The sequence below is a fragment of the Eublepharis macularius genome, chromosome 11 (assembly GCF_028583425.1).
Source record: "Eublepharis macularius isolate TG4126 chromosome 11, MPM_Emac_v1.0, whole genome shotgun sequence".
NCBI lineage: Eukaryota > Metazoa > Chordata > Lepidosauria > Squamata > Eublepharidae > Eublepharis > Eublepharis macularius.
The window spans coordinates 15460110-15474955 of record NC_072800.1 but is presented as its reverse complement, the minus strand read 5'-3'; the positions used below and the strand labels follow the sequence as shown (position 1 = coordinate 15474955).

The following is a 14846-nucleotide window of genomic DNA, read 5'->3' as shown; positions in this document are numbered from 1 at the left end:
ACACAAGAGTGCTTTAAGCATCACATTTAACACATTTCACAACAGTCAGAGAAACGTTTCTCACCCTTCTGCTCAATTAACGGCCTCAAGGTGGCAAACAACAATTAAAAGACATTAAAAATAAACTTTAAAAAACAGTATAGAGATACAAAACCAGCAGTTAATAACAAACAAGACAGAGGATCAGTAATGGTACGCCATGCAAAACAAAAAAAAGTCTGGTAGACAATTATCAAGAGGGATCGATAAATTTCCCTGGGGAGGATTTTCATGGTTTTGGTGCCACAACCGAGAAGGCTCTTTCTTGGGTTGCCACCCATCTAACCCCAGATGACAGGGGCACCTGAGGCAGGGGCCTGAAGATAATTATAGCGGTTGAGTAGATTCACATGGAAGCAGGCAGTCCTTCAGGCATGCAGGTCCCAGGCTATTCAGGACTTCGAAGGTCAATAGCAGCACCTTGATTTGGCCATGGAAACAGACTGGAAGCCAGTCCATAGGGAACAAGACTGGAGCAATAACATCCCTGTTTTGGACAACATTTCTGTACAAACTGTAGTCTCCAGACATTCTTTAACAGCAGTGCATTGCAACAGTCTAATCTAGAGACTACCAGGGCAATTAGTAATTTTAGATATTTTGCTTTAAAATTATTTCAAATTGGGAAAAAAATTAAGAGAACAAAACTGGTGGTAATATGCAAAGTGCACATTTCATCTCAGGAGACAAATGAGTTTTCACGTTCTAGATGTTTGGGTACGGTGAAACCCAGTGGCGTTTTTGTTTCTGTGGGAACTCTTCGACCCTTAGATACGTTGGAATTTGGCCTGGGGTATGAATCTGCTCCAGAATACACACATACACACACTCTCTCTCTTTCTCTGTGTGTGTGTGTTTTACAGATTTGCGAGAGGGTGAAGCCAAGGGTTTTCTATGTACAGATGATAAACCAGATATAAGCTTGGCATTTGTACTATTGCAAAATTATTCTTCCCATGATTTTAGCAAAGTACAAAAGAATTATTTTATGATGAGTGTTAGATTTGTCTTTGTAAAAGAAATTTGATCCTAATGATTTCGCTAGAAGGGGCAAACATAGGATTGCACTGTAAAACTTATTTGAAATTAAAATGTTTTACTTATCTGGATCTGTCCAGGTTCTCTTTCCTTCTCCCCTTCCCCATCTGCTTTAACCTATGACTCATTCTATAAAATGTGCAAAAGGCTACAGGCTCCCCCTCCCCCCCCATTACACAAGTTGTTATTGGCCTTTTTGCATTTTTCCTCTTTTTATTTTACTTTATCTAATGTGAAACAGACAGCATTGCAATAATTTATATAACATTGCAATAAATTAATATTATATATTATTTATATATAATAAATAAATTATTTCTCTCCCCTCCCCCATGTAAATGTCTTCTTTCCAATGATATGGCACCAGCCTTAATTACATAATACTTTACTTCCATTTATCAGTTATTCAGGGCTTTTTTCAGGGCAGAGCGCAGTGCACTCCTGGGATTGTGCAATGATGTCACTTCTGGGAAGTGACATCATCGCGCAGGGCGCAGCCTCTCTCAGTTGAAGGAGTTGAAGGAGTTGGGATGGCACAGCCCCTCCCAGTTGAAGGAATTCCCTCCTCCCAGCTGAAGTCTGGAGAAGCCCCAAACTTCAGCTGGGAGGGTGGATTCCTCCCTTCCAGCTGAAGCCCGGGAAAGCAAAAGGGGCTTTAAACTTCAGCTGGGGGGGGGAATTCCCCTCTCCCAGCTGAAGCCCGGGGAAGCAAAACGGGTGCTTTAAACTTCAACTGGGAGCATGGGGAAATGTTTTAACCCTCGGCTTCAGCTGTCAGATGGGAACTATCAGCAGGGCAGGAAGTTTGTCAGTGTGCTCCGAATCTTTACGGAGCACACCAAAGGGGATTAATAAGCAATTAGTCCTCCAGGGGAACTGATCTCTGTCTGTAGATCAGTGGGCAGGGGGACCAAACAAGAGGTGCTACAATGCCATTCCACCGCATTCCGGCTGAAAAAAAGACCTGCAATTATTTACATATCTCATTTTCTCCATAACATAACATAGGTATAATATACTGCATAACCCAGTATATTTCCCAACTCTTGACTTTCCTCACTCCCATTTTTAATACTGTAAACCTTCCCAATCTAACTACATCCCATACCTTTATTAACCAATATATCTTATTGGGTCTCATCTTGTTTTCAGATAACCCGCTATTATTTTTTCCAGTATGCCTGTGCACATAACCATCAATAAAGCAGATTATAGAAGAGCAGTTACCCTCCTCAGAATGGACACGTTACCATCAGCGGTCATGGAGGGCAGATATGCAAAACAACCACTCGAGAAAAGAGTATGTATATGTGGGGCTGGAAAGATAGAAACTAGGGGACACGTACTCTTCGAGTGTGAGCTTTATCAAAATATTAGGGCAATCTTCATAACTCCAATTTGTAATCGGTTCCCAGGTAGAAATGACAGATTCTATCTAGATAAGCTTTTAGCCGATAAGGACCATGAAATTACATTAAAGGTGGCAAATTTTGCTGTGCAAGCCATACGGATTAGGAAGTATTTTACAGGGGGAAATATTTAAATATTTTATAAAGTTAAGGATTTTAATATTTAATAATTTGGTCTTAGGCACTCAGGTTTTAAGGTTTTAAATATTTAAGACTCTGTACCCTGAAATTTTAGTGAATAGATTTGTAAATAATATGACTTACCATGACTGGGTTGTATGCTATTATTGTGTGGTCTATGACCGTAATAAAGATTGACTGACATAACCATCACACGTGGTTAAAAAAAACATCAAGCTTCTCTTCAGAATAATACCAACATTCGCTTGAAAAATTGTCATAAATTTTATCTCAAGGCCACTATTTTCTTTGCTTTTAAATATATGTATCACCCTACACCTTTCTGTTTTCCAAACAATACCCCACTTCAATTCTACCCATATTTTTTATCTGCTACTTCAAATCAATCAAAATAACTTGCAGGACATTACAACATTATCTTGCAAGAAGTACTATAGATAATGTAGAATACCTCTGAGCACCTTCATCTTATTACGTTAGATATTTTCATGGAGGACAGATCCATCAATGGCTGCTAGCCAGGGTGACTGAAGGAAACCTCTATATTCAAATGCAAACACATCTGAATACCAATGCTAGGAGACGACCTTAGGGGGAAGGCCTTGGCTTCTGAGCCTTTTGTTGGCTCTCCAAGATAACGGGTTGGCTGCTGCACGAAGAATGGTGCTGGACTAGACGGGCCGTTCAGACTGATCCAGTAAGTCTCTTCTTTTAGGCTCCAGAGGATTTTTTTCAAAAATGCAGTTAGCAATACTGGGGTCGGATCCAACCAGTGTTTCCACTGATGAAAAAGGAAGAAAGAAGTTCCTTTTGACCACCCAAAGTGCTATGCTTGAAATCTGCATGGACAACAGCCATGTTGGGGGCGGGGGGGGGCTCTAATAAGGGCCGTTTTCACACTACTAACCTGCTTCTGTAATGTTGCGAAAAGTCGCGCAAAAAACACGGAAGATAGCATCTTCTCGTGGGAGTTTTGCACGATGTCGCGCAAAACTCGCGCTAGAAGATGCTATCTTCCGCGGTTTTCGCGCGACGTTTCACAACGTTACGGAAGCAGGTTAGTAGTGTGAAAACGGCCAAGGAATGGAATTGGGAGAGACTTAATGGAAAAGATAGTGGGGGGACTTAGACTTAGGTTTCCCTCCTGGATTTGTTTTCTACTCGACAGGGAGCAACAACTGATCCCAGGTCCTTCCTAAACTGACATACATGCTGCCAGAGCAGTCAGATACATGACGACATCCATTCAAAACATCTCAGGCACATACCTGCCTATGTAATTTGTCAAGAGGCCCCATTAACTAGAACGTGATCACCGGAATGAAGAAATACATGGACGGATGCAGAGGGTGTCCTAAGGGAACTACATTTGCTCTTACCAGGTAGTTGTCCCCATGTTTGGATTTAAGCATTCGTGTTACATCCTGGAGATTGTGCAAATAGGTTTCCTCTGAGCAGCTGGCTGGGAAGGAGAGAGCAATGATCCGCTCTGTGATGTAAGTCAAGTCCAATTCATAACCTTCCTCCATCATGTGATCAAAGTCAGCACTTCTGTAGTGGACAGAACACAACAGTTTAGGAGGAAGGCTGTTGAGGGGGGTGATAAAAAGCTAATGAGCAGAAACTGCTGTCTCAGTCTAACAACAAAGGAATCGGCCATTGTTTACAGTTCCAAATACTTTCATTCATATCCCAGTCTACAAATTAAAGAAAACGCGTTCAGTTCATTAAGCAAACTTGGCAGCCTTCCAGAGAGAGTTCGTCATCACGCTGCTTCATATAAAAACCAACAAGGTACCGTCGGCAGCCATGAGCAAGGATGGCAGGGCCAGCATTCAGCTCTGACACCCAACCCCAGAAATAGCAGCAAAACTATGTAAAGGTCACTGACGGGTTCCCGCTCCTGTTGAGGCCACAGTCCTAACCAAGCTCTCCTGCAGCCATTCTTCAGCCACTCCAGAGAGTAGGAGGACTCTTTAGCGCCTCCTCTGGTTTGATTCAAAATGAGCAACCGTGTTTTATCCACCCATGTGTTCAAAAACTCTGTTAAAAGCAGATTGGTTTTTAGACCGTGTAAGGAAGATTTGGTTAAAATTCAAAGAACAATACTGAGGTTTTAAAAAAATAAAAGAAATATACAGTTTTATTTTTTTTTAAAGTGATGCAGATTAAAATCCACAAAGATTCCAAACTAGTCAGCAGGCTTATTTCCTGGTTATTACAAGGCTGAGGAAACGGCATTAAGCTTGGATTTTTAGAGCTACCAAGACACTTTTAGTAACGGCAATAGCGGTGCACGTTTCAATCCCAGGCTGGAGATTGAATATATCATGGTAATCAGGGCTTTTTTTCTGGGAAAAGAGGTGGTGGAACTCAGTGGGTTGCCCTCAGAGAAAATGGTCACATGGCTGGTGGCCCCGCCCCCTGATCTCCAGACAGGGGGGAGTTTAGATTGCCCTCCACGTCGAGTGGTGTGGAGGGCAATCTCAACTCCCCTCTGTCTGGAGATCAGGGGGCAGGGCCACCAGCCATGTGACCATTTTCAAGAGGTTCCAGAACTCCGTTCCACTGCGTTCCTGCTGAAAAAAAGCCCTGGTGGTAATTATCAGAATGGCTGGGAAATATTGCAAGAAAGGGGGTCGGTAAAGAAGCTCAAACTGCCTTTGTGTTTGCATAGAAAGAAGATTGTGTATCAGGGTCTCGGGCCCCTGAGATTCACATCTTTTGTCCATGTGGCATATAAATATTATGCAAATCTGAGATCAGTAGTGCTGCGTGATGATGTCACTTCTGTGATGTCATTACGCAGGGCGGAGCATGCCGTCCACGCGGTGCGCCGGCAGGCGAATGGCGCGAGCGGCCTTGCAGCCCCCACGCTGCCCCCTGTCCTGCGGGGCAGGCAAAAAGCAGCAAAGGGGCTGCGAGGCCGCCCACACCATTCACCTCCCTGCAGGACAGGGGGCGGCCGGCCGCCCCCTATCCTGTGGGGCAGGCAAAAGGCAGCGTGGGGGCTGCAAGGCCGCTCGCGCCATTCGCCTGCTGGTGCACCACGTGGACGGCATGCTCCGCCCTGCGTAATGACATCACAGAAGTGACATCATCACGCAGCACCGGGAGCGCGCGCGTGCTGCACACATGCGAGGGGTTGGACTAGGGTTGCCCTGGGCACCGGCAACCCTAGATCCGGCCCTGCTTTAACAACCACAAAATCCCACGTCACCCCCACCCCTGCAGCAAATTTGCAGCCGCACAGTGAAAAACTGCCAACATCAACATGCAACAGGACCCCCCCCCCCCGCACCGGAAGAGGAGACAATCAATCACAAAGTTACAAATCTCTTCGAAATCTATCAGTGCAAACAGTGAATAAATATACACACTATAAGATCTCATACAATCATCATAGGACACTGAATAAATAACAATAAACTACATTGCAATAAACATTTCAATAGTCCTTCCAGTAATATCAATCACAGTCCAATGAGAATAGTCCATCTTCTTAACTATGGCCCTTTTCACACTGCTTACCTTCACTCGCAACGACCTGGAAGATTGCACAAAAAATGCGGAAGATCACGTTTTCTCGCGCGAGATTTGCGTGATGTCGCACAAATCTCACACAAGAAAACGCGATCTTCCACGTTTTTTGCACGATGTTCCAGGTCGTTGCGAGTGAAGGTAAGCAGTATGAAAAGGGCCAATATCTCTTGCAGAGCCATCGGAATAAGGTCTTAAAGTTACATGTGCAGATGAATTGTGGACAGGACAGGGATTCAAAATCCTTGTTCACATCCTCTTTTTCTGTTTATCTCCTGACAGGTTGGATACTGCAGGGGGAAAAACCCTCCCCCTAAGAGCCCAACAGGGAAGCCAGCTCACTCAACCTGTTTCGTCAATTCCACTTTTTCAAGGGCAATAACAGTATATTTAAATCTCAGACCCAATGGTCTCACACTCGCAACTCTCCAACAAAAATTGGCGTGACAAACAGTAGCATGCATACAAACAAACTGCCACATGGGAGCAGTCTTCACACATTTAAAGTGTCCTGCACATCTCTGCTTTCCTGTGTCCAAGAAGCTCCAAATTGTCTTGTAAGCAGTGGATTTTGCTATATAAATACAACCCTCCATCTTCTCTCAAAAATGCATCATGTACTAAAGAAACAGCAAAGAATTACATTTGAAAACCAGCATTGTGTTAGGTAGCTTTCACCAGTTTACCCAAGAAGCATCTCCTTGGAATTTAAGGTCAGAGCTATAGCTGGAAAACTCAGAATTAATGCTCTGTGACTTTCCAAGATAATCACCAGCATTCTTCAGAAGTGACCTTCAAAAGCATGACGAAACCTCTCTGGAAAGACTGGGCAGCAATAACGGGGCAACCTTTCAAAAGTTACTTACTCTGAGAGTTTGTCACAACAGAAAGATGAGCTTTTCAAAAAACTGCTGGAATTCTGAAAACAAGATCCAAAAAAGTAATTAGTTTCCCTGACATTTAAAAAGACAATCAACACGGCATTTATACTCATTTCAAGGCAATTTAAAAATACCCGAGACGGTTTATGGAAATAAAGAGCAGCTTAATATACAGAGCGGAACAAAAGAACACCTTTATTTATAAAGGTTACTGTGTTGACATCTGGCCTTTGAAGCCTAACAACTGAACTCAAGAGGTTTTGTTGGAATTTTTTTGTGGTTACTCCAGGAATATAATTTTAAACAATAGATTGCTGAAGATGACAGCCTCTTCAAACTTGACAAAATCTTATTAAAAATAAGCGTGCAATGGTATTTAGACCATCATGGTTTACTATTGCATATGAATATTACACATTGAAATACATAGCAAATTTTGTGCTTTTATGGATTCCACTCATGGAAGCAAACTTTGGGTAAGAATTTGGAAGACCGCAGCTCATGACTATTTGTCTGATTCTCCTATCCATCAGTTAGGTCACAAGTCCCCAACCTGTGAGTACTTTTATAAAGCTGAGAACGGGTTAATGGCACCACCACAAAATGGCTTTCAAGGTGGCATGGCCAATATTGGTATGGATGCCATGGGCAATGGAACACAAAATACCAGATGGTTTCAAGCCAAGCACCCTCCTGTGATGGAGGTAACCATTTCCAAATGGGTCCTCCATGCAGACCAGGTGATGTGTTCTGGGTTGCTCCAAAGTTCCTCCTGCTTGCGAGGTGGAGGAAAGTCAAGAACTGGCTCTTTGCTTTGGAGAAGAAGTGCTTCGAGGAAGAAGTAAGTGGAATGTGGGCACCAAAGCAACCCAGCAGCAGGCACCATGTGGAGATCATAGGTAAGATCAAGCAATGGTCTGACTTGGTATAAGGCAGCTTCTAAGGACATAAACCACCCTGCAGAAGACACTGTGACTGTGAGTCAGTGTGGTGCAGTGGTAAGAGTGTTGGACTAGGATCTGGGAGACCAAGTTCAAATCCCAGTTCAGCCATTAAGCTCACCACATGGCCTCAGTCGCTCTCAGCCTCGCTTACCTCAAAGAGATGTGTTGAGGCTAAAATGGGGAATGGAAAATCTTAAACTACTTGAAGGAAGGGCATGGTTAAAAAATGTACCAGGCAGACAGTTTTGCACTTCATCTTGCATATGTTGTAAAGCAGATCAGCCTTGTGTTCCCTTAAACCAAGCAGAACCTGTGGCCCACGCCCATAGCATAGCCGCTGGAATTCTATTTAAAGCATCACATTGATAAAAATCACTACGGAATACCAGGTGTGTCTACAGAGAGGGCCTTTAGGTTGCAGGACCCCACCGGGTACAGCGTGTGTCTGTGAACAACTTCTAGCATCCACATCAGGAGTCCCAAACGTGGTACCCATGGGCATCCTGGCACCCACCAATATCTTTCCTGGCACCTGCCAAGTGTTTTTAGAAAGTGGGTAGGGCTAGGTTGGGGGTTTGACCCAACAAGGATCCTGATTGGTCACTGGAGATTTGATTGACTGTCCAGATTTTCCGAGTCAGAATTCCAAACTACAAGTTTAAAAAGGTTGAGGACCCCTAATCTACAGTGACTCTGATCTGCAGGACTCAGTGAGACCTATTTAGAAGTAGCTCTTGACAACATCTGCGTGGCTCTGCCCACCATCTGAAAAAGTAATTTCTGCTCTCTTTGGCATGTGGGGAAATCTACAAGTGTAGACATGACTTTCCATAACAGGCACAACAGTTTTCCCCTGACAATGTTTTAGACTGAGAAAATGACACTGAAACTTCTTCTCCACACATGCCACAATGATAATCTGAATTGGCCATCATGGACACAGGAATTGAGAATTCGCAATTCATGTCTAACTGTTACACAGTATACAGAGTGGGGGCCCGGTACTCAACCAGTGTATTTTATAATATGTAAAATGGCCATAGCAGCCCAGATCAGCCCAATCTTTTCAGAGCTTGGAAGCTAAGCAGGGTTGGCCATGGTTAGCGCTTGGATGGAAAACCACCAAGGAAGTCCAGGGCCGTTACACAGAGGCAGGCAATGCCAAACCACCTCTTAAAGTCTCTTGCATTGAAAACCCTACAGGGTCAGGGCTCATTTTGAGGGGAAACGCGCAGGAACGCAGTAGTTCTTCAAAGAGGTCACATATCAGGTGGCCCCGCCCACCTGATTTATGGCCATTTGGGGCCTGTTTTGACCTGGATTGGGCCCAAAATGGCCAGGATTGGGCATAAAACAGCCAGGATTGGTCCCAAAACGGCCAGGATCGGGCCTCTTACAGGTGGTGGATCACTCTCCCGTTCAGCAGCGTCCCAATTCTGACCATTTCGGGCCACATTTCAGCCATTTTCAGCCCCTTTTTGCCATTTTGGGCCCAATTTCGGCCCTGAATGGCCAGGAGTGGGTCCAAAACAACCAGGATAGGTGAGGTCAGGGTGTGTGGCATATGCAAATCAGTTATGCCAATGACACATTTCCAATGATGTCAAAGGGTGTGGCATATGCTAATGAGTTATGCTAATGAGTTCCTGCAGCTCTTTTTCTACGAAATGACCCCTGTACAGGGTCATCATAAGTTGCCTACAACCTTACACCATCTAAGCGGCTACAGCATCTTATAGCCCAAATTAGCTTGATCACTTGGATGGGAGACCATCAAGGAATACGAGGGTTGCTATGCAGAGGAAGGCAATGGCAAACCACCTCTGTTCATCTCTTGCCTTGAAAACCCCATGATTGGGTTGCCGTAACTTGGTTGCAACTTGATGGCTCTTTTTACCTTTAAAGTGGCTATAAATCTACCCCCCACCCCCCGGCAAAGCTTCCCAGAATGGCACAGATTTAAAGAAGTATCAGAAGAAAGATTACAAACTGTTGCATTTTAAAGCTTGGGGGTGGGGGTTGAATATTAGTTAAATAAATAAAGTGACTATTACTTGTAAGACTGGTGACAAATGGGATTCCCCCTTCCAATTAGCGCACCTGGTATTCCAACAGACTTTTAAAACGTTACAAAATCCTTCTCCGGAATTATGTCCAGTCAATCATTTACAGCATCTCGGCTTCTTTGCCGCGAGAACTGCAGGTGTTTTCTTAAGCCGAAAACTGGAGCCACCATCGGCAAACTTCCTAACCGCAAAAAGGTCTCCTAAAAACTTTTCTAGCACATTATCAGACACATCATCCTTCCCAGAACTAAGTTCAAAGCGCTCTCAGGAGAAGACGAGAGATCGCTCTCCTATTTCCGCCAGGCTTCTTGACCTAACTTTACCTGCCAGTTTACCAACCAAAGTGCCCCCCCTCTCTTTGTTCCATTGTTCTACCACCTGATATTCATGAAAGCTTTTTGAGTGGCCGGTAAGCTAGGCTACAGCACAGGGATACACCTGCTTCAACAATGGCACACAGCTGACATTGGATACCCTTTGGTGTATCCAGCAGTGATCCAGCTGTGAGGCTGTATTCATTGCAAGTCAGCTGTACTCCTGAATTGTGCTCAAGGACATAAGATCTTCTTTAAGGGGGCCTGCTGATTCCCACACAGGCCCAGTATGGAGCTACTGAGGTCCGGAACGCACTTCCTCTTCTCTGCTCAGAAACAGCTTTTCAATGTTTTTGTTCATTAAAAGAAAGAGAAAGAATATACATTTATTTCACTTGGGGAAATTTTTTTAAAGGCAGTTGGCTTGTCTGAAACATGGATGGGAGGAGCAAAATACAGAGATGATGATGATGATGATGATGATGATGATGATGATGATGATGATGATGATGATGATGATGATGATGATGATGATGATGATTCTATCCCATCCTCCCCGCAAGCGGGCTCAGAAGATAAAATATAAAACAGAAGATAAAATATACAAAATAAAATCACAATAAATTAACACAGCTTTCTAATAAAACACCTGCTCACCGTACAAAAACCATATAACATCTGACGGAGGTGGAGGTGCTGCTTAACCATGCGTGGTCACTCATATATGGGGGGGTAGATGGTCAATACCCCCTACAGACATTAATAGTTCGCTGGCTAGAGTTGCTGAAGGCAAAAGGAAAACTGGGCTGGAGCTTGGGGATGGGGGCGGGGCAGTGAGTCCTGACTTGCGCAAAACACTTGTTGCATTTGTGGTGGCCACTGCCAGCTTTTGGGGCAAGTGTGCTATGCTGGTACACACTGCAGGAGTCTATGGACCCACTGAGGTAGCTTTGCAGCCAATTTTGCTTGCCAGGGCGGACAAGGCAGGAGAGTCACAGAGGCTGGAACACAATCCTGTTCCCGTCCAGGCAAGCCATAAACTCTTGCTGCCTTGTGGCACCCATGGCATGGGTTCTCCCCACCTATGTGCTATTTCCATAAACATCTCTCTTTAAAAGAGAAACCATCCACAGATTCTCAAGGAGATGGCAGAAAGACACGCTAATGACACCACTGCAGCTACGGATAACTGTCTCTTCATCACTTGCAAAATATTTAATAGCTATCGGAGGCTAGCCTGAAGGAAAAAATGAAAAGTGCTATTTGGAGCTTTCTTCATTTTCCTTCGAGCTTGTTCTGATGTGCGGCCACATTCTCAAATGTTTTTACTGTATAGAGATAGATCAAGACGGGTAGCCGCGTTAGTCTGTCTGTAGCAGTAGAAAAGAGCAAGAGTCTAGTAGCACTTACAAGACTAACAAAATTTGTGGGAGGATAGGAGCTTTCATGAGCCACAGGTCACTTCGTCAGACACCTATCTGAAAAAGTGAGCTGTGACTCACAAAAGCTCATATTCTACCACAAATTTTACTGTATGGGTCAGTATTGGCTCTGTTACAGGCTTGGGGGCGGGGAGAATACCTCTCCCTCTCTTTTTGCCTTCTTATGCCCTGACCTCCACACCCATCCTTTTACCAGTTGTCCTGTTAGACTGCAAGCTTCTTGCAAACTAGAAAGCCAGTTTGGTGTTGTGGTTAAGAGTGCAGGACTCTAATCTGGAGAGCCGGGTTTGATTCCCCACTCCGCCACTTGAAGCCAGCTGGGTGACTTTGGGTCAGTCACAGCTTCTAGGAACTCTCTCAGCCCCACCCACCTCACAGGGTGATTGTTGTGGGGATAATGATAACATACTTTGTAAACAGCTCTGAGTGGGTGTTAAGTCATTTTGAAGGACGGTGTATAAATTGAATGTTGTTGTTGTTGTTGTTGAGACAGGGACCTAGCTTTTCTTGCTTGCATTGTTCTGTAAAGTATTGTGTGCATGGATGGCAGTGAACGATGAAATGCAAGCTCCTTGGCATTTTTCACCACAGAAAAAAATTTAATGGAGGGTTCCTTCGCTCAGCATGTATTTGTTATGGGTTAGTTAACGCTCGGTCATGCGCTCGGCATCTTGCTCATAGGCTGTGGTCAGAGAACAAGTTGTTCACTGAAGCGCTCAGATATAGCTGAACTAATTCAATTGTCCGAATTCTTACGATTAAACTGCCTTCTCGTGTAATTAGACTGCTTTCACTCACCTACTGCCACCTCATGCGATTTTTAAAATATTAAAAAATCTGTTCGAGACTTTTCAGTTTGAGAGTTCATCATTGAGACTTACTATTTAAGTATCTGAGGGTGCCTTTGGTGTCTGCCCATCAATTTATCTAATCTTGCTACTGGTTGTTACAATCACTTCATCCTACACGCAGGGACTAAAACCAGGCAATGCAATGTGTCTAGTCCCATTCAATAACGGATGCATCCAACTGTGCAGGTGCAAAGAGAGGATGAATTGAAAGCTATTTTGCATTTGATAATTACTTAAAGGATCGTAACATGAACTTCTTCCCCAGCAAGGCAATAAGATTTAGAAAAGATCATGAGCCCAGTAGAACCTATAAGACCAGGGCTTTTTTTCTGGGAAAAGAGGTGGTGGAAATCAGTGGCCCCACCCCCTGATCGCCAAACAGGGGAGTTTAGCTTACCCTCTGCGCTCGGCGGCGCAGAGGGCAATCTAAACTCCCCTCTGTCTGGAGATCAGGGGGCGGAGCCACCGGCCATGTGATCATTTTTAAGAGGTGCCGGAACTCTGTTCCACCACGTTCCTGCTGAAAAAAAAAGCCCTGTATAAGACTAACAAAATTTGTGGGAGGATATGAGCTTTTGTGAGCCACAGCTCATTTCTTCAAATACAAGAAGTGAGCTGTGGCTCACGAAAGCTCATACCCTACTACAAACTTTGTTAGTCTTATAGGTGCTACTGGACTTTTGCTCTTTTCTACTGCTACAGACAGACTAACACGGCTACCCATCTTGAACTATCAATAAGATTTAGTAAAGTTTGTTATGCATTACCAAGGCCCAACCTGGCCCTTTAGCACAAGCAGGTATTATATGGACACAATGTCGCTTGGTACAGTGCTGGAAACTAATTTATACTAAAACGGTCATGGCCCAGAGATGTTCAGGACTTCATGTTGCATGTAAACCGAGGCAGTCTAACCAAGATCAGCTTGCTTGGGGATTGCACTTGTGCCAAAGTTCTCAGAATGCCCACGAAGGATGCCTTAGGAACAACATATCCTGCCTTCACTTAGGAGATGAATGATAGTCACATCTAGCTCTATCAGCTCATACAATACTTGAAGCAACATAAGGTGTCTCTCGAGGGGAGGGGGGAGACAGGAGCTGACCTAGGAGATTTTATTATCAACGTTTTGACAAGGGGAGGGGAGGGGAGAATTAAAGAGGAATACGCGCGTAAGGGATGAATGCAGTTGTACCTACTTAACCTCGGTTTTGGTAGGGAAGTGAGGATTAAGAAGCTACATCCACAGGCTTCATTTAAAAGGAGGGATTTCCTGGGGGAGAAGACAGGGAAAACACAAAACAGGTGTTTTCACAGGGGTTCCTGGCACAATGGACAGCTAGGGACAAGTATGCTTTCCCTTACAATTCTGCACTTCATTTGTGACCAAGACACTGTGTGGCTAGAGATATCCCTCCATCTTAGAAGAAAACACCTACTCCTTTAGTAGGATGCTGTCAATGCGTCTGAATCTCTTTGCTAGCAGCAGTTCATGTGCTTAATGCTCTTGCTATCTTCTTTTGGGTATGGGCATGGGATGAGAGTTTTCTATATGTATTTTAAAGTTTACAGATAAATATTTTGGCTTTTGCAGCTATTTCTACCCTGGGAAGAAATGCTGGCTAAACAATGAGGTCACCAGGCTTCCAGTCAATTAAACAGGCAATGCCCTCTTTCTTTCCTCTTCATCTACCCTCTTGACCCAAATTGCACATATTTAGCTACACAGAAACAAATATTTCCTCCTCGGCCTCTCCAGCTGAATGAACAGTTACAAAGGCCGCCTTCGCACATCACAAAAAAAAAAAAAAAGAATTTGCCAGATAATCTCTGTAACATAATTACAAGCTATTTTCCATTGTTAGCGGGGACTGTTCGCTTCTTTGTGCCACGTCTGAAAAAACCTCTGAAGTTTTTCTTGTTTGTTCTAGTTCCTTATTGACAAGCCAAGGTCAAGTTCACTCCCCCGCCCCCTTTGTACATATGACACCTCAGGCATAGCAAGGGAAGTTAAAGGAGAAGGCAGTGATATTTCAGCTCCCACATTTCACAGCTTCGTATAAGCGCCAGCTCTGGGGTTTGGGGCAATGTGCATCCAGGCCAACGCTGTTGTCCTGTTATTCTAGAAGAAATGACATGTATCAAAGAGAGAACTCCCGTACAATGCTTTTTTTGTGCTTC

The 14846-nt window shown here is 44.1% G+C and overlaps 1 protein-coding gene across 1 annotated transcript in view; it reads right to left on the bottom strand.

The window, feature by feature from the left end:
- TNS3 (tensin 3) overlaps window positions 1–14846 on the bottom strand; it is a 361185-nt gene that overhangs the window by 143998 nt on the left and 202341 nt on the right. Inside the window, exons 7-8 of the mRNA XM_054991056.1 lie at window positions 7034–7086; window positions 4007–4178 (exon numbers count right to left, since the gene is read on the bottom strand). Coding sequence (XP_054847031.1) covers window positions 4007–4178; window positions 7034–7086 — 225 coding nt within the window. The remainder of the gene's footprint in view (window positions 1–4006; window positions 4179–7033; window positions 7087–14846) is intronic.